The following is a 19,488-nucleotide window of genomic DNA, read 5'->3' as shown; positions in this document are numbered from 1 at the left end:
GGACCCTTTTTCTGAAGAAGGGTCCAGACCCGAAACGTCAGCTTTCCTGCTCCTCTGATGCTGCTTGGCCTGCTGTGTTCATCCAGCTCTACACCTTGTTATCTCAGATTCTCCAGCATCGGTAGTTCCTACTATCTCTGAATCAATGTTATAAATGGCTCAGTTGTTGTAAATTAGTTTAAGTGACTCTGCATATGCTTAGAAAAGATCATAATTACCCATGAAGTTACAAACGCATATCATACTTACTGCTAAAGCCAAGCTCAAAATGGCTGTTGCGTAATCCAGACTATGGACTACTTTGTACGTGGATGTACTGTAGATTTTCACATGCCTGCAAATTTAAAGTTTAAAATATTAAAAGTGTATAAGTAAATAAAGCTTAATTCTTGTATTATGAATGGAAGGTTTTAGAAGATGGTTATGTTTTGGACTGTCTGTCTCTCTCAGGATGCCCCAGACAAGGGGATGGCATGAAGGTGTGTTGGACTCTGCCCAGCGATATGCCAGATGATGGTCCCCATGGCGACAGGAAGTTCAGGTCAAGACTTAGCAAAACCAAGTGGTACACTTCACACTTGAACACAGAGTGGGCGAGCTGTTCTTGTTTGTGTAGACTTCCAGGCAGTCTGATTAAAAAGAAATCTGAACACAGAGTGATTGATTCTTCTTAAGAGAGAGAATGATCAGCAGAGGATAAACAGCTGATTTTGTCTGTTAACTTCCAAACAGAATGCAGATAGTAAGGTGAGAAGACAGAACCTGTGGAAATTTAAGGACCTGGAAAGATTTAACCTGTTGAGGCCACAGAAAAGCATGTTTAAGTGAGCCATACAGCTGGAGATGTTTCCAGAATTCTCAGAATACTAAGAAGAAGTTTTGATGGTCACTAGACATTACAGCGCAGCACAACAGGCAGGGGCGAGTACATTGGAAGTGGAGAACAATTTTGGACTGTTCCTATAAAGACTGCAATTATGCAGAAACTGAAGAAATATGTATAAATGCAGCTTGGGATGACTGTGTTGTAATGCTAATAGGGGATGTTTTTGCAATAATTTAGGATTTTAATGGGGTTAGGATTAGGTTAGAGTTTGGCAACATAATGTTTAGCTAATGTTGAATTTAGCTTACTTGCTAGAATAAAGTCTTACAAGTTAATCTTGTGGGTTCCTTCATATTGGTCACTGTGAATTCAGATTTTTTTAAGTCATTGGTCTCTACCAGGATTGCAAGTACTTGGGGAAAAAACAACATTAAAGAACACTTTCATCATATGCTTAAAACGCCAACATTACAATTATATTCATCATAAAAGTTTTATATATGGAAGCTCTTCAATTACAAAATCACAGACTTTTACAGCATCGAAAGAGGACTCTCGGTCCACTACAACTGCACATTCTAGGAAAGTTATCCATTGCCTTTCTGGTTTTTAAATTTTTGTCCACTCCACTTTAAAAGCTACTATCAGTTTCTGTTTCTACCACCATAAATCTGCCAATTATTCCATTAAATTATCTTAAATTATACCTTGTAATTACTTACTAATGTAAACAGTTCATCCTTCTTAACTCATTAGAACTTCCCAATTTCAAATATTTTTGATTTGTAAACTATCAGGATGTAACCTAGACAACAAGGTGCAGAGCTGGATGAACACAGCAGGCCAAGCAGCATCATAGGAGCAGGAAGGCTGACGTTTCGTGCCTAGACCCTTCTTCAGAAATGGGGGAGGGGGAGGCAGATAGAAGATGGAAAGAGGAGAAGATAGGTGGAGAGAAAACAGACAGGCTGAAGAGGCAGGGATGGAGCCAGTAAAGGTGAGTGTAGGTGGGGAGTTAGGGAGGGGATAGGTCAGTCCAGGGAGGACGGACAGGTCAAGGGGGCGGGATGAGGTTAGAAGGTAGGAGATGGGGGTGCGGCTTGAGGTGGGAGGAGGGGATAGGTGGGAGGAAGAACAGGTTAGGGAGGCGGGGATGAGCTGGGCTGGTTTTGGGATGCGGTAGGGAGAGGGGAGATTTTGAAGCTTGTGAAATCTCAGATGTCCTCATTTTTCAAGGACCGCAACTTCCCCCCCCTCAGTGTCGAGAACGCCCTCCACCGTGTCTCCCACATTTCCCGCAACTCATCCCTCACACCCCGTCCCCGCAGTAACAACCAAAAAAGAATGCCCCTCGTCCTCACATACCACCCCACCAACCTCCGGATCCAACGCATCATCCTCCGACACTTCTGCCATCTGCAATCCAACCCCACCACCAAAGACATCTTTCCCTCCCCACCCTTATCTGCTTTCCGGAGGGGCTACTCTCTCCGTGACTCCCTTGTCCGCTCCACACTCCCCTCCAGCCCCACCACACCCGGCACTTTTCCCTGCAACCGCAGGAAGTGCTACACCTGCCCCCATACCTCCTCCCTCACCCGCATCCCAGGCCCCAAGAAGACTTTCCACATCAAGCAGATGTTCACCTGCACATCTGCCAATGTGGTATACTGCATCCGCTGTACCCATTGTGGCCTCCTCTACATTGGGGAAACCAAGCAGAGGCTCGGGGACCGCTTTGCAGAACACCTACGCTCGGTTCGCAATAAACAACTGCACCTCCCAGTCGCGAACCATTTCAACTCCCCCTCCCATTCCTCAGACGACATGTTCATCCTGGGCCTCCTGCAGTGCCACAACGATGCCACCCGAAGGTTGCAGGAACAGCAACTCATATTCCACTTGGGAACCCTGCAGCCCAATGGTATCAATGTGGTTTTCACAAGCTTCAAAATCTCCCCTCCCCCTACCGCATCCCAAAACCAGCCCAGCTCGTCCCCACCTCCCTAACCTGTTCTTCCTCTCACCTATCCCCTCCTCCCACCTCAAGCTGCACCCCCATCTCCTACCTACTAACCTCATCCCGCCCCCTTGACTTGTCCATCCTCCCTGGACTGACCTATCCCCTCCCTAACTCCCCACCTACACTCACCTTTACTGGCTCCATCCCCGCCTCTTTGACCTGTCTGTTTCCTCTCCACCTATCTTCTCCTCTATCCATCTTCTGTCCGCCTCCCCCTCTCTCCCTATTTATTTCAGAACCCCCTTCCCCTCCCCCTCCCCCATTTCTGATGAAGGGTCTAGGCCCGAAACGTCAGCCTTCCTGCTCCTATGATGCTGCTTGGCCTGCTGTGTTCATCCAGCTCTGCACCTTGTTGTCTCGGATTCTCCAGCATCTGCAGTTCCTACTATCTCAGGATGTAACCTAGCATGGTTTTATATGGACTGCATTGGAAATTTCTATTTACAAACCCAATTTTAAACAAACCACAAAAAAACCTATTTTAGAAAAAAAACAGAAACTACATCGTGCACATGCGAATACTATTTCAATTCCATTGAATTGACAAACAGCTTCCTACCTATCAAGTGAGCCTGACAGCAGCCTCTGTCCTGAGCTATTTAGACATAAGCAGGTGACGGTCTTGTGGTGGTTTCGTAACGAAACCAGCAGCTGTCCTCCTTTCAACATATCCCACACTTTAACATACCGCCCACCTTTGTAAAAAGAAAATGCAGTCGATTAGGTGGACAAGTTAACCAACATGTACTTACACACTTGTGAAATGGTCGATGTCATGTGAAAGTTAACACCAACCTTTGGTCAAAAATTTATTCATTTTTTTCATACACCTTGTGCATAAATCAACCTGCAGCATTTGGCGAAAATAAAATCCAAACTCCCTATATTTACCACCCACTCACTGTGGAAGTCAAACTCATCCTAGTGTAAACTACTTGATAGAATCGTAGAAGAGCACATTGAAAGCAACTGTTCAGTTTCTCAGATCTGCACATTTCAACACGTCAAGGCTACCACCTCTTGAATGCGTGCTACTTTTGGGGGTGGTAATAGGAGAGGTGGGGATGATGGGAACAGTCTCCAACATGGCAAATCTGCGATCGTGAAACAATGGAAGAAGGTGGATTTCAACCTCTCCGTAATGTTGTGTAAAAGTTGGCCCTTTTACAATGAAAATTTCATCTTAGAAACTCAAGCTTTATTCAGTTATATAAGGTACATAAAAGTTATAGTTATCAAGACGGTGGACAAGTTTCATTACAAATTGGTGAATGAGAACTAGATTTCATTAAAGGAGTATAGTAAAAGAAATTCACAAGGTACATTGATGTTGATACTCAAAATGTCAGTAACTACAGCAGGGCTTTTGCAATTATAGAAAAAATTACAAAAGAAACAAAAACATTTCATGGACTGTGAAGACTGGAAGTATGCTAATAAGTGTTGGTCTATTCTCCAGGTTACATGGTACCTTAAAGGTATCTGACACCATATATTGATCTACTGGCAATGGAGACCATGCATGAGGGGAAAAAGATGTGAATGGCAGTCAATTTGATGAAAACTAGTAGGCTGCCTTAGCTGGCTCCTTCATGTTTGCCACCACAGCTAATTTAAAAACACCGCTCGTTAAGGACACTAAATTTCTAAACAACTAAAGTATACTGACCTGCTGATACTAGAAGTCCGCCTGATGGAAAAAGCAACACACTCTCTACTGGCTGTCCATGTTCCATAGTTATTACACTTTTATCCATTCGGGCATCAAACACTTTCACCGTATGATCATAAGAACCTATGAATAAGAAGAATATTAGAGATCACTGGGAGAGTAGATTCCATGTATAGTACAAAAATGGCACAATATTGTTCACATTGATGCATACATTGAAGCAGTCTATGCCCAAACATAACAAGACCTGGACAACATTCAAGCTTGGTCTGATATCCGGCAAGTAGTAATGGTGCCGCAGAACAATATCTATCTCCAGCAAGAGAGAATCTAATCATCGCCCCTTGAGATTCAATGGCATTAGCACAGCTGAATCCTCAGCTAAGAACATCCTGGGGGTTACCAATGACAAGAAATTGAACTGGGACATCAATATAAATACTTGTAGCCATAAAGCAGGCCGAGTCTAGGAATCCGGTCATGTGTAATTATCCACTAACTCCTCAAAGCCCGTTCACCGCCTACAAAGCAGAAGTCACGAGTGTGTAATGGAACACTCTCCACCTGCCTGGATGAGCGTAGCTTTAATCAATGCTCAAGAAGCTCGCTGGACAAAGCAGCAACTTGACTGACACCCAAGTAACTCCCTCTGCCACCAATACACAGTGGCAGTAGTGTGTACTATCTAAAGATGCACTGCAATAAGTAACTAAGGGTCATTAGATTGTAATTTCCAAACTAGTGTCTCTACCACTTAGACACAGGGACACCAAAATCTGCATGCTCCCCTCTAAGCCACATAACATCCTGATTAAGCAATATACCATTACTCTTTCACTGTTACCGAGTCAAAATCTTGGAACTCCACTCCATGGCACTGTGAACATCCCACTAAATGGACGGCAGCATTTTGAAGAGGCAGTTCACCAATACCTTCACAATGGCAATTAGACATGAGTAATAAGTACTGATCTAGCCAGTGACATCCAACTCCAATTAATTTTTTTAAAATCCCAACTGAGAGAATAGTGATCAGTAAAAAGATTTTGTTCCATTTCAACACAAGCACGTAACTGCCGTAGGAGCAATTAGAGCATAAAGAGCAGAAGCATGAAATCATATTGCACTTACAAACAGCCAAACACTGAAAAACTGGCTGGAATGTATTAGCATCCAAGGAGTAAGGCACATTGAGCGAAGAGTTGATGTTGAGGAGTTGTTTGCGGAGAAGTAGAAACAAAAAAAAATGGTTACTGAACACAATTACTTGCAGATTGTTGTTCCAATAGTAATTACATACCTGTAACAAACAGGTCTGCATTCAAATTGCTGGTACAACCACATCGTATATAATCAGTGTGTTCTTTAAAGGAGTGAAGTTCTGTCGAACTCGGAATATCCCAAAGCCGGACTGAATAATCATCTGATCCAGACATCAAACGATATTTGTCAGAGGTAAACGCAGTGACTTGAACTGCTCTGAAAAATAGATTTTATTGAGACTCAGTGATCTTTTGTGCCTACAAATTTTATAAGGATAAACCAAATCTATTTTGGATTTTAATCATGGAATCCGGGCTCTCTCCACTTGCCATTCTATCTGATGAAAAGTCATCAATCTGAAAGGTTAATTGTGTCTCTCAAATTCTGCCTGACCTGCTGCCTCCTAATGTTTTGCTTTTTTTTCAGATTGTTAGCATCCAAGTTATTTTGTTTTTGCCTCTCTAATTTTAACCAGATTAGAACTTCTCATGACCTGCTTTTAATGAGAGAAAAACATTACAAAAGTGTGTAAGAGGAAGGCGCAGCGGGGATAAATTCTGGATTGCTGCGAAAAGATGCTGGCGGACACAATAAGCCAAATCACCTTCATTTTACAAGATTTCTCAAAATTGAACTTTCTATGATCCAGTGACTTTCATAACCAAACATTTCAGCCATCCATTGGTTCTGATCAGCTTTACAGCCCATGCTGGAACCATCATTTCCTGGCCTTGGACGCATAACTCCCAGGTGAAAGTTGGAACACAAAATGAACTAATCTTCACTGGGACAAACAAAATTTGGAACTCAGGTGTAAAAGAGAATATCTACTCTAGGCAATATATTGCTTTACACATTTCTTCCAAAGTGAAACCTCATTTTCAAAATGAAGTCTTTCATACAGTCAAAGCAGAACCTTTGTTAACAAATGTCCATCAAAACTTTTGCATGTTCATACAAAACTGTACTTAGTCACACATAAATTACCTTCTCCTTTAAATCCAGTTTTAGCAAACAACTTACTTAGTGTGTCCACTGTATTGTCTAAGAGCTGCTCGACCACCAACATCAAAAAGGCGAACAATACCATCCTCACTGCCTGCAGCAAGCAGCTTTCCATCATCCCTGTATGTACCGCAATATGCTGTGTCCTTAAATCTGGAGAATGTTTTTAAGGGTTCTTGAGAATATCGACCATATATGTTGATCTAAACCAAAAAAATGTAGTCGTTATTAAACCTATCCATCAGGTCCTTCGTTGCAGCAGCTGATTTAAACAATGTGTGAGAAAGGTACCAAGTCATACAAGTTACCAAGTTTCTTTTTCAAAACCCTAATTTAGCACTACCTGACCTTACACCTAGATTTATACACAATAAGATCAAGATCACAATATGACATCAAGATTTAAAACACTGACACAATCTGGTCATATTACTGCACCCATCATGTCCTCTCTGATGCAAGCAGCTCAATTTCCCAACAACTAGGAGGCTCAAGAGTATACTGTGATGTAAAGTATGAGATTTACATTTAGGTTAATACCACTGAGAATCATAGATTTGTACAGCACAGAAACAGACCCTTCGTCTTCTTTTATAATTTGCATTTTGAGGTAATGGCATATGAGTTTGGGTCTATGTGCATAAAGGGGTTTAATGATTAACTTGCCCATATTTCTGGAGCCATGTCTTTTTAAAAATCAGTGCAAAAAGGTGAGTCCTGGGGGTGATAATGGGAATTTGTTTGTATCGGCAGTGTTTTACAAAGGGACAGCATAAACATTGATGAGAATTAGCTTGCTTTCAGTGAGAAGGATCAGGAATTGATCTTGCTTCTTAGGCAAAAACACAGCTTGGAAAGCTTTCAATTTCAGTTTGCAGAAATCTTGATTCAAGTTAAATGTGTGAAATGGTTCCTCCTAGAGAAAGGAATTAGTTCAGAAAAGTGGGAAATAGTTTACCTCCGGTTTTAGTTTGAACATTCCGGACCAGGGGTGCTTGGTTAGAATACTTAAGAGTTTTTACAACTTCAAATAACACTAAGTTTTGCTGTGTGACTTATCAAGGAACAGACTGCCAAATTCTCAAGACCATGAACTGAAAAAAAAAAGTTAAGTCAAACTACAGATGTGACAGAGAATTATCTCTAGTGTTTGAGTCCTGTAAAAGATGATGTTGGAATACATGGGATTATATTTTTACTGTATGTTTCGAAATATTTCAAACTGTGCTATATGCAAATAGGGCGGTACAGTGACACAATAGTTAGTGCTGCTGCCTCAGTTTGGGTTCGATTCCAGCCTTGGGCGACTGCGTGACTTTGCACATTCTCCCCGTGTCTGCTAGGTTTTCTCTCACAGTCCAAAGATGTGCAGGTTAGGTGGACTGGCCATTCTAAATTGCCCCGTAGTGTCCAGGGATTAGCCATTGCGTGGTGAGGGGCAGGGTTGGGTCTGCATTGGATGCTCTTCAAAGAGTTGGTGCAGACTTGATGGGCCAAATGGGCTCTATCTGTACTGTAGGGACTCTGTTTATGCAAATAGTTGTGGTTTATTCTGTTTTAATTCATTCCTGGGACGTGGGTATCACTGGTTGGTCCAGCATTTACTGCCCAAAGGGCAATGAAGTGTCACCCATACTGTTGTGGGTCTGGAGTCACATATATGCCAGACTAGTTTCCTTCCCTCAAGGACATTTGGGTTTTTCTGACAACTATTCCATGGTCATCATTAGACCCTTAATTCTGTATTTTTATTCAATTCAGATTCTAATATCTGCCATGGCTGGATTTGAGTCCATGTCCCCAGATGATTACCTGGGTCCCTGGATTAATAGCCTCACAATAATACCACTAGACCACGTATTCTACCTTATCTTCTTTTCTTTTGCATAATAAATTTCTAGTTTATCGTTAAAACCAAATTGCAGCACTGCGTACTTGCGTTTCAATGAAAGCCCACCTCAATAAATAAAAAAACAAAATCAAGCCAAATTTCAGCCTGGGATCTGACTTGTCCAGTATTAACATCAGCTGGGATCATAAAATTACATAACATAGGATATTCAATTAACAAACATGACTTCAGTTCTTTCGTAGCTTTTTCACTTCCAATTCAGAAAGTTGTGGGATCAAACCCCACTCCAAAGAGTTGTGCACATAACCCACAAGGACACTTGAGCACTGGGAGGTTGCTATATCATCAGCGGTGCTGTCTTTTGAAAATTACCATGGGATCTTCTATAAGATTGTAGAATGCCAGGTGTCTTAGTATATATCTACCCCTGATTTTTTTCTTAAGTAAATGAAGGTTATGTAGTCACATCTCATTGGTGTTTCTGGGACCTTGCTATTTACAAATTGATTGCTTTGTTCCCTTTTTTACATGTGACTACTTTTTAGAATTCCTTAATTGGCTGAAAAGCATTTTGGGATATTCTGTGGTCATGGAAGATGCTTGAAAAAAAATCAACTTTCTTTCTGCAAGAAGGTATTTGACCTGTCATAAACTCTACACAACTCATTCAACCTCTGTTAAAGCTCTGTTAAAGCTGTATGAAACTTCTTCCAAATCCTGAAGTACCATCCAGAAAAATGTCTTAATGTTAAGATAATGCAACAAATCTGATCAATTATATTCCACAAAGATTCCACCATTGCACTTCCTACTTGCTGCTGTTATAACTTTCAATTTAAGTGAACATATTTATACATCCACATTGACTGTTTTTTAATAGAAACTATTTTTGACACTTCAAACACAGAAACTGAAGGACAAGAATTTCTAAAATGAAATATTAGCAAGAGAAACTATACCTTTCATAATAGAACACTTGAGTAGAATGGTTAACAAGCAAATATTGCTTCAAATTTGAATACCTCTGGAAAATCACACAGAGATAGATCATCACCATCATATGTCAGTGAAAAATTACTATTTAAGAGTAGTCAGTCAAATCAAATTTCATTTAATTGTTTTTACACAAACGTGCTCTTCTGGACTCACCCTTGTGGAAGCAGTTACTGCATAATTGTAGGGAGCAATTGGAGAAAAATTTATGTTTGTCACGGCACCAAACTCTTTTATTTGAACAGGACTCTGAAACAAAGATAAGATTAAGCTGTTATTGCTATTTCCATCAGATGTACAGTTTCAAGCATTAGTGAATTTGGAGTCTTGATGGATTCCCCTGCATAAAAATGTACAGAATCTCAATATTCAGTGTCATGAACAGTGGCTTTTAAATATCAAGACTGACATAACTCGCAGTTAGTATACTAAATGAACATGAAAAAAATCTCTCAATGAAATATGTGATTTCACCAGAACTCAACCAGCATTTTACATTAGAGCCCAAAGTTCTGAAATAACTGGAACGGGTGATTCTGGTGAAATTTATGAGCGTCACAGCAAAACATTCAGTTGTATCTGAAAGCACTGTCATCATTGTATGTATAATAGTGGTATTGTGGGAAATCAGATAATTGGCTTAAATGCAGAGTCAAGTTTTACAAAATCTATGAATGTTAACAATTAAACTAGAGTTTACATTGGAATGTCTGGAGACCGGAACCTGAATGGGAAGATGAGTAAGGGACACAAGGATGGAAATTAATAATACGAAAGTAGAAAGCAAAAGTGGAAGGTGAGGGAAGAAGGGCTAATTGCAAATTGGGTTGAGGTACCAACAAAACTCTGTAAAAATGTCAAAAAGACATGTCTAAAGTAATCAAATTTGAATGCGTGGAGCATTTGCACTGAAGTAAATGGATTCACCAGTGCAGATAATTGTAAATGGGTACAATAGGCTTACTGTTAGAGACATGGCTGCAGGATGACCAAGGATGGGAACTGAACATCCAAGAGCATTTAATTTTTAGGAAGGACAGTCAAAAAGGAAAAGGAGATGGGATGGCATGGTTAGTGAAAGATTAATACAAGAGTGAGAAAGAGAAAGATTGATGCAGAAAATCTAGATGTGGAATCAGTCTGGGTAGATCTTAGATACAAGAAGTTTAAAAAACATTGGTGAATGTTATCTGTAGGTTTTCAAACAGTAGTGGTAAGGTAGGGAATGGTATTAAACAGAAAGAGCTGCGTGCAACAATGGTGCCATGGTAATCATCGGTAACTTTAATCTACATATCGACAGGGCAAACCACATTAGCAAAAATATTATGGTGGATGAATTCCTGGGGCAAGTAAAAGACTTGTTTTAGACCAGTATATTGAGTAACAAATTATTCAGGCTATCCTAGATTTGGTTTTGTGCGATGACAAGGGTTTAATTAATAATCTTGTTTAGAGGTCCATTTAGAAAAAAGTGACCATAACATGATTAGAATCTTCATTGGATAGAAAGTGAATTAGTCCAATGTGAAACTAAGATCCCATATCTAAACAAAGGCAACCAAGAAGGTATAGGAGGTGATTTGCAATAGGCAGGGTAGGGTTGAGAGTGGTGAAGGGGATGCAAGAAAGCTTCAAGGTGATCTAGAAAAGTTGAATGAGTGGACGGATGGCAGGTGCAATATGATAATAAAAAAAAACTGCAGATGGTGGAGACCAGAAACAAAAACAGAAATTGCTAGATAAACTCAGCAGGTCTTACAACATTGGTGTGAAGAAAACACAGTTAATGTTCTGAAGAATCATCAGACTCAAAATGTTAATTCTGCTTTCTTCCCACAAATGCTGCCAAAGCTGCAGAGTTTCTCCAGCAATTTCTGTTTTTGTTGCAGCTGCAATATGATGTAGATAAGGGTGAAGTTGTCCATTCCAGTAGGTGATACAGAATCGAACAGTAGGAGTTAAATTGTGATAGATTGGAAAACGTGGATGTACAAAGGGAACTTCTTACTCTTGTGCCAATCTTCTAAAACATGCATGTGGGTGCAGCAAGCAGTTATGCAGGCTACAAGGCAGGCATATTGGTCTTCAAGGCAAGAGGTTTTGAGTACAGATGCAAGGAAGTCTCACGGCAGCTGTATAAGTCCTTGTCGAGACCGTACCTGAAGTGATGTTTGCACTTTTGGCCTTCTTACTTAAGGAGATACATTTTCCGTAGAGGGAGTGTGGAGAAGGCTCACCAGATTGTTTCCTAAAATGGCAGATTTGTTGTACGAGGAGAACTTGGGCCAACTAGGCCTGTATTTACTGGAGATTAGAAGAACAAGACAGCATTTCGTTGTCTGCAGACTCTCCGAATAAACAGTAGGTCATTTCAGACTGACAGGAGGAGAAATTTCTCCACTTGGAGAGAATGGTGAACCTGTCAACCTCTACTACTGAAGGCTATGGAAGCCAAGTCACTGAACATATTTAGTAAAGAAATAGATAAATTTCTAGAGACTGAAGGTATCAAGGACAACACATGAGTATGTCATTGCAATAGCGGATCAGCCATGATCTTGTTGAATGGTGCATCAGGCTCAATGGATAAAATGGCCTTCTCTATCTCCTTTTTCTATTTGCACCAGCAAATAAAGACTATAATATGATCATATATTGGTTCTGCTTTTCGAACAACAAAGATCATCCTTTCTCATCTTACCTTGTAATTTTTCCAGTATAATGTGTCCCGTGTGACCTTGTTCCCAAGTTTTGGGTAGTTCTGAATTACAGTTGGTTTGTAAGATGACATTGTCTTTCAATTTTCAATCTAGCAGAAATTACAGTCTTCTCTCGGGCACTGGGAAAAACAAAACATTCTTAATACAAGTTAGATAGTGGCCAGTATTGCTGTCTTACCAGGTGACTTAAATTGTCTTTTGGTAAGTTTCTTTCAAGTACTACCATACAAAACTAAACATTTACAATAAAGCTGATATGCTGACCAACTATCTGACTTCTGTCATCTTCAGAGTTTCTGGACATAGTTTTGAGGTCTACAGTACTGTCATAAATATTAATTGTTTGGTGTACTTTTAAGCAATGTTTAATGTCAGTTTCAGCCTCTCCTTTAATTCAATAAGAATTTGGTCTACAACTGGAATTTTTACAAAAGTTCAAGTACCTACAGCAAACAGTTCATTAGGGAAGAGAAGAAATAACTTTTTAAAAATGATCAGAGAAAAGGAGACAACTTTGAAAAGGGTGAGCCTCTTATTCATTTGGTCATTTTCACACTAGTATTAGTTGTGCGGTCAACATCTACTTATTTCTTTGGTTTCCTTAAAACCTACTTCTGTGTACCCCTCAATGTTATTTGTTAATCTATTTTTGTTTCTTCATTTAAATTTCCCTTTCAATTATTGCGGGGATAAGGTCTTCAGGTCTTTGTTTCCAATGTCCATACTTGGCTACATTTTGCTCTTCAATTGTATTTAGCAACCATTTTGATTCCTGAATTTTTACTCTTGATCTAATTAATTTCTGTACATCTTCCACCATACACACTGACATTATAAACAACTCTATACTTAAACATGTCATAGTAAAACAAAGTCATGATGGAGCAGCAGAATCAAAGGAAAGTTCAAAAAATTGCTTTTGAGGCTATAAAAAAAATGAAAAAAAATGAAAAAAAGTGAAGGTATTCCAGGGATTTTAGACAGCTGAAAATATAAGATGCATTCCATTCCTGTTAACATAAATTTCTTCATAAAACAGTAACTCTCTTTCAGTTTCAAAGTTTCACTGTTGATAGGACTTGAGACCCTGCATCTACCTTCAGTGGTCTCAGACATAAATACAAGACTTACTGATAATTCCAATAGGGAAATACGGAGAAATTTCTTATCGTGAGTAGTGGTTGAGGCCAGCAGTTTCAATGTTTTCAAAGGAAAATATGTTAAGCATATGAAAGATAAAGCAATTGAAAGAGATGCTGAAAGGTTCAGATGATGTAGATGGAATGGGAACAGACTGATAACAGTACAATCATTAGACTAGTTTGGTCAAATTAGTTAATAATTTTTTTAAAATGGCTATAGTGCAGGAAAGTGGGACTAGTGTAGGCAGGACAGACTAAATAGGAACAAGGCCGTCTTCCGTACTTATCTTGTTTCTAATTAACTTGTTCAGAGATGTTATTACACAGCTCTGGAGCAAGTGGGACTTGAACCCAGGCTTCCCAGTTCAGGAGTAAGGACACTACCACTGTTCCACAAGAGGGCCTCTTCTGTACTGTATGATTCCGATTCTATTGTTCTGATACTACCTGTTTCTGCTAAGTAGTCTTAATGACCCATTATTCAGATTGTCTACTCAAACTACCAATTCCACTTTTTTACATTCCCCTTCAAAAGTGTTCTGAAAACTCATCATACAGACCACCTTTTAGGATACCATTTCTTAAGCCTTTCCCACCAGGACCTGTGCTCCGCTTATCTTTTTATCTATTTCCCCCGATATATAAAATACCTCTTCAAACTTTTGGTATCAAAGATGACATTTGATTGCCAGTCGGAGGTGTTACGAATCACGATTTATCAATGTTATACATCACCTGTCAGGCTGTTGCACACTGATGTGACTAGAATGTCTCTTTGCAGCTTCTTGCTATCCTCCCCACAGTTCAGTATCATTAGCAAACCAAGACACATCACTTTCAGTCTATTCATCAGTCATTAATATAGTTGATCGCACTAATCCTTGCAGCACTCTATTAGTCACAGCTTGTAAACTTGGAAGTGCGCCGATTATCCCCGCTCTATAAGTTAACCAATCCTCTATCCACTGCAAATAAATTACTATTTATAATGAATGAAAGCTAAATATTGGTCAAGGCACTGGGGGAAAAAACCTTCCGTCCTTTACTGGAAATAGTGTAATAAGATCTTTACATCCACATGAGGACACGTGGGTCTCATGTTAATTGTCACATCCAAAAGATGGCACCTCCAACAGTCATGTACCAAAGTATCACCATAGATCATGTGTTCAAACATCCACAGTGAATCCATAGCTCCCTGTCTCTACGGTAAGAGTGATGGCCACTGAGCCCAAGATGGCATTTTCATGAGTGAATTCATCAATAGCCTGCTAATGTTACCAGTGCAGTTGTCCATCCCAAATAAATAGAGTATCTGCTCCAAGATTACCTTTATGTTGTTATTATGAAGAATAAAACAGTGCATTAAGGTAGCAACACGGAAATATTGGCAAGAATGGTTCTGGTGATGAAGTGCTTTGCTTTTATATGTAGATTGAAGAAGCTCGAATTATTTTCCTTAGAGATTAATGGGTCAGATAGGCTGAAAAGTGGTGAATGGAGCTTAATCCTGAAATGCGAGAGGTGATGCATTTTGGGAGGACTAACAAGGCAAGGAAGTACATGATGAATGGTAAGACCCTAGGAAGTAGAGGATCAGAAGCTTGTTGATGCACATGTCCATAGATCCTTGAAGGCAGCAGCACAGGTAGAGGAAATGGTTACAAAAGGCATGTAGGATACTTGCCTTTATAGTCAAAACAATGAATGCAAGATACACACAGCAGATATATGAGAACACAAACACCTGCAAGTTCCCCTCAAGCCATTCACCATACTAACTTGCAATATATTGCTGTTCCTTTGCTGTCGCTGGGTCTAAATCCTGGAATTTCAACACCCACCCCCCGACCAATTCCATTGTGGGTCTGCCTACAGCACATGAACTGCAGTAGTTCAAGGAGGCAGTTCGCCACCTTCATGAGGACAAATAGGGACAGGCAATAAATACTGGTCAGCTAGCAATGCCTACATCCCATGAGAAAATAAAAAAAACAGGGCAAGGAGTTAATGATAGCATTACATGATAGCTTTCCTAATTCCTTCACAGGATGAGAGCATCATGTACTAAGCAGCATTTATTGTCCATCCCCAATTGTACAGAGAACAGTTGAGAGTCAACCACATTGCTGTGGGTCTGGAGTCATGTGTAGGCCAGATCCGGTAAGGTTCTTCCCTAAAGGACATTAGTGAACCAGATGGGTTTTTCCAACAATTGACAATGGATTCATGGTCATCATTAGACTCTTAATTCCAGATATTTTTTGAATTCAAATTCTACCATCTGCCATGGCAGGATTTGAACCTGGGTCACCAGAACGTTATCTGGGTCTCTGGATTAACAGTCCAGCAATAATACCACTAGGCCATTGCCTCCCGGGCTACAGCTGGAGTATCGTATACAATTATGGTTGCCACGGTGTAGGAAGGATGATTGCACTCGAGAGGATGCAGAAGAGATTTCTTTTTAAAATTTGCTCGTGGGATGTGAACATCACTGGCTGAGCTAGCATTTATTGTCCAACCCTAGTTGTCCTTAAGAGGTAGTGATGAACTGCTTTCTTGAACTGCTGCAGTCCATGTGCTGTGGATACATCCACAATGCCACTAGTGATGGAATTCCAGGATTTTGACCCAACGAAACTGAAGGAACAGCAATATATCTCCAAGTCTGGATAGCGTGTTACTTGGAGGGGAACTTGGGGTGATGATGCTGTTACCATGTATTTGCTGCCTTTGTCATTCTAGATGATAGAGATTGCTGGTTTGGAAAGTGTTGTTGTAGGACATTGGTTTTTTGTAGATAATATACACTGCTGTACTGAACATGTGTGGTGGAGGAAGTGGTATTTATGGATGTAGTTCCTATCAAATGGGCCTGCTTTGTCCTAGATGGTGTCAAGGATGTTGATAGTGAGACGTTTAGTAACGACAATACTATTCAATATCAAGGGGTGATGATTACACTGTTTCTTATTGGAGGTAGTCATTGCCTGTCATTTGAATGGCACAAATTGTACTAAACATATATCAGCCCAAGCTGAATATCCTCCAGGTCTTGCTGAATTTGGAGATGGACTGCTTCAGTATCTAAGGAGTCAGGAATAGTGCTGAACATTGTTTGCTAATGATTGCACATCACTACTTCTGACCTTATGATGCAGAGGTGGTCAGTGATGAAGCAGCTGAAGATGGTTGGGACTCAGACACTAGCATCATGAACTGCTGCAGAATATCCTGGATCTAAGATGACTGACCTCCAACAAGTGAAACTATCTTCCTTTGTTCTAAGTACAACTACAACCAGTGGACAGATTCTGCCCCACACCAATTTCCATTGACTCCAGTTTTGCTCAGGCTCATTAATGCAATGCTCGGTCAAATGTAGCCTTGACGATAGGGACAGTCACTCTCACTTCTGGAATTCAGCTGTTTTCTCCATGTTTGAACCAAGGCTGTAATAAGATCCAGAGCTGAGTAGCTCTGGCAGAACTCAAACTGGGCATCATTCGGCAGGTTATTGCTGACTAAGTGCTGCTTGATAGCACTATTGATGACATCTTCTATCATTTTACTGATGATCAAGAGTAGACTGATGGGGTAGTAACTGGCCATGTTGGATTTGTCCTGCTTTTTATGTACAGAACATACCTGAACAATTTTCCACATTGTCAGGTAGATGCCAGTGTTGTAGCGTACTGAAACTGCTTGGCTAGTTCTATTGCAAGAATGTTCATCAGGATGTTGCCTCGGCTGGAGCAATGAAGAGAGACGAGATGGGTGGGATTGCTTAGTTAGAAGGCTTGGGATAGTGTTGGGGTAGGGTGCACACACCCGGTCTGATTGAGGTGTACAAAGTTCTAATTGGCAGAGATGTGACAGATTGGCAGAAACTTTTCTCCTTGGTATAGGGGTCAATAAGCAGGGACAGAATTTTAAAGTAAGGAGCAGAAGGCTTAGCATGGATTTGAAGACTTTTTTCGAACCCAGAAGGTTAGAGGTGTCTGGAACTCATTGCCTAAAGGATGATAGAGACAAGAACTCTCAACACATTTAAGTTGTATCTAGATGACAACTTGAACTATCATAGCATACAGGGGTCCAGGCTAACTGCTGGAAAATGGGATTAAAAAGAAGCATGTTTGATGCCTAGCACAGACAGGTTGGGCCAAAGGGCCTCTTCTCGCTCTGCAAAAACTCTACGAATCTATAAAAAGGAGATCTCAAAATTTAGCCAGACAGAAACTGTTCCCATCTGCAGGACGTCCGAGAATCAAAAGATTTAAGGAGAATGAGAAAAGAACCCAAAAAATGAGCTTTTTAAAATAAAATGCAGCGAGATTCTGTAATGCACACTGAAGTGAGTGCAGGCAGATTCAACCTATTGCATAGCCACGGGGAAAAGGTTTGAAATGGGCCACACCACCCCACACGCTGCTTGACACGATCTTAAGGCAACTCCAGCGCCAGCGACCGAGCTCGCGAAATCCCTGCACGCAAGACCATTCGAACGACGCCCAACTTCTTTCAAACACTAACCGTCAGCAGCACCCGGCTCGCGCCGCCACTCACGCGGCTTCTCTTACTGCTCTTCACCACCGCCGACCGGCCACCATGCCACCCGCACGTCACTTCCGCCCCTCTCAAATCAACTTTATCAGCACTAACGGACAGACGTCAGTGTTTGATGCCTGTTTCTGTCTGAAAGAATCACATGGATTCTTCTTGTTAAAACCCCACCAGTTTTCACATTCAAGCCGTTGGAAGTATAAGATGAGACTTCTGGCTTAGCTGAGCCAGCGTTTTCAACTTGAGGGGGAAATGGTGCCCCGCACAAAGATGGCGCTCAGAAACTATGTGTTATTTGATAAAAAGAGCTGGATATTTTCAACAAAACATCCGTTTGCAGAGCCAGAAAGAGACTTAATGCTTCAGGCAATGAGCTTTCGTCGCTGTTCTTTTATCTAAAAAAAACTTGGCCTTTCTCTGTCAGAAGTGACGGGTGTAAATTTTGAACAAACTTTATCGACACTTATATCGGTCACTGCCAGGCTTCATGGGATAGGGGAGAGGAATCTGAGACTGGTGATGCCATTTAAACAGTGGACCCCTAGGTTGGGTCGCTCCTCAAAGGTAAGTGGTAGTACTTCAAAACAAAAATCACAAATCGGCTTTTGTTACTTTCCATACCTTAAATTTGAACAGCCAGCTGGTCCGTTCAGCAGCCCTGTAGTAGATGTATTTTTGAACCATAGGCGTCCTATATCAGTGGGTCCTGAAATCAGACTTGTGGTTATACATTGAGAGAGAGGCCTAAGTTGATGCAGAGCTGTTAGGAAACAGGGAGTTAGTGTTACACCTACATAGGTGCAGAGAATATTTGTGAGAGGTCTATTCATAAATCTGAAAATAGCTTAGATACATGTTTTCAAACTTTTGTACCCTCTGCCCGACGAAAGAGGGTGGATGAGAGTATAACGGGGATAGGAAGAGTCTTTGATTAGAAGGGTCCAGACCCGAAATGTCAGCTTTCCTGCTTCTCTGATGCTGCTTGGCCTGCTGTGTTCATCCAGCTTTACACCTTGTTATCTCCTTTTTGATTATGTTGTTTGCTTTCCTGAGGCAACAGGAAGTATAGACGGATTCAGTGGAAAGATTGGTTTTCGTGATGGATTGGGCTGTGCTCACAATTCTTTGTGACAAATTTTACAACATAATGCATTATAAATTATTTTATTGTATTCTAGCTATTACTTTAAACTTAATGCTAAAGCAAAATATTCTTGATATTGGATAAACGAACTAAAAACAAAGTGCTGAAAACACTCTGCATAGCTGGTGCATACATTGCCCATCCTCTTAGTCTTTGGCTGTTTGGTGGGGAAGCAGGATGAACAAGTCAGAGGATCTTGTGGGAGATAGTGGGAACTGCTGATGCTGGAGAATCTGAGATAACAAGGTGTAGAGCTGGATGAACACAGCAGGCCAA

At 40.7% G+C, this 19,488-nt stretch overlaps 2 protein-coding genes and 1 long non-coding RNA gene across 9 annotated transcripts in view; 2 read left to right on the top strand and 1 right to left on the bottom strand.

The window, feature by feature from the left end:
• Positions 1 to 1,161, top strand: part of LOC125481490 — a 31,652-nt gene extending 30,491 nt beyond the window's left edge. The window contains exon 4 of the long non-coding RNA XR_007261359.1: positions 451 to 1,161. This is a non-coding gene — a long non-coding RNA (uncharacterized LOC125481490). The remainder of the gene's footprint in view (positions 1 to 450) is intronic.
• Positions 1 to 18,149, bottom strand: part of utp15 (UTP15 small subunit processome component) — a 35,609-nt gene extending 17,460 nt beyond the window's left edge. For both annotated transcript variants that reach the window (XM_048593089.1, XM_020511379.2), the window contains exons 1-8: positions 18,039 to 18,149; positions 12,339 to 12,476; positions 9,791 to 9,883; positions 6,808 to 6,992; positions 5,822 to 6,000; positions 4,519 to 4,644; positions 3,409 to 3,544; positions 250 to 334 (exon numbers count right to left, since the gene is read on the bottom strand). In XM_048593089.1, coding sequence (XP_048449046.1) covers positions 250 to 334; positions 3,409 to 3,544; positions 4,519 to 4,644; positions 5,822 to 6,000; positions 6,808 to 6,992; positions 9,791 to 9,883; positions 12,339 to 12,428 — 894 coding nt within the window. In that variant the 5' untranslated portion in view covers positions 12,429 to 12,476; positions 18,039 to 18,149. The remainder of the gene's footprint in view (positions 1 to 249; positions 335 to 3,408; positions 3,545 to 4,518; positions 4,645 to 5,821; positions 6,001 to 6,807; positions 6,993 to 9,790; positions 9,884 to 12,338; positions 12,477 to 18,038) is intronic.
• A 98-nt stretch (positions 18,150 to 18,247) lies between these two features.
• The window catches only part of ankra2 (ankyrin repeat, family A (RFXANK-like), 2), a 34,995-nt gene continuing 33,754 nt past the window's right edge, over positions 18,248 to 19,488 (top strand). For 2 of the 6 annotated variants that reach the window (XM_048593059.1, XM_048593069.1), the window contains exon 1: positions 18,275 to 18,632. The gene's annotated coding sequence lies outside the window, so the exon portion shown is untranslated. Of the gene's footprint in view, positions 18,633 to 19,488 lie in introns of all 6 variants that reach the window. The other 4 variants (XM_048593051.1, XM_048593066.1, XR_007261355.1 and 1 more) reach the window with 4 other exon arrangements.

This window comes from Rhincodon typus, chromosome 3 (genome assembly GCF_021869965.1).
Source record: "Rhincodon typus isolate 14 chromosome 3, sRhiTyp1.1, whole genome shotgun sequence".
Taxonomy (NCBI): domain Eukaryota; kingdom Metazoa; phylum Chordata; class Chondrichthyes; order Orectolobiformes; family Rhincodontidae; genus Rhincodon; species Rhincodon typus.
This window is presented reverse-complemented; position numbering and strand designations above follow the sequence as displayed.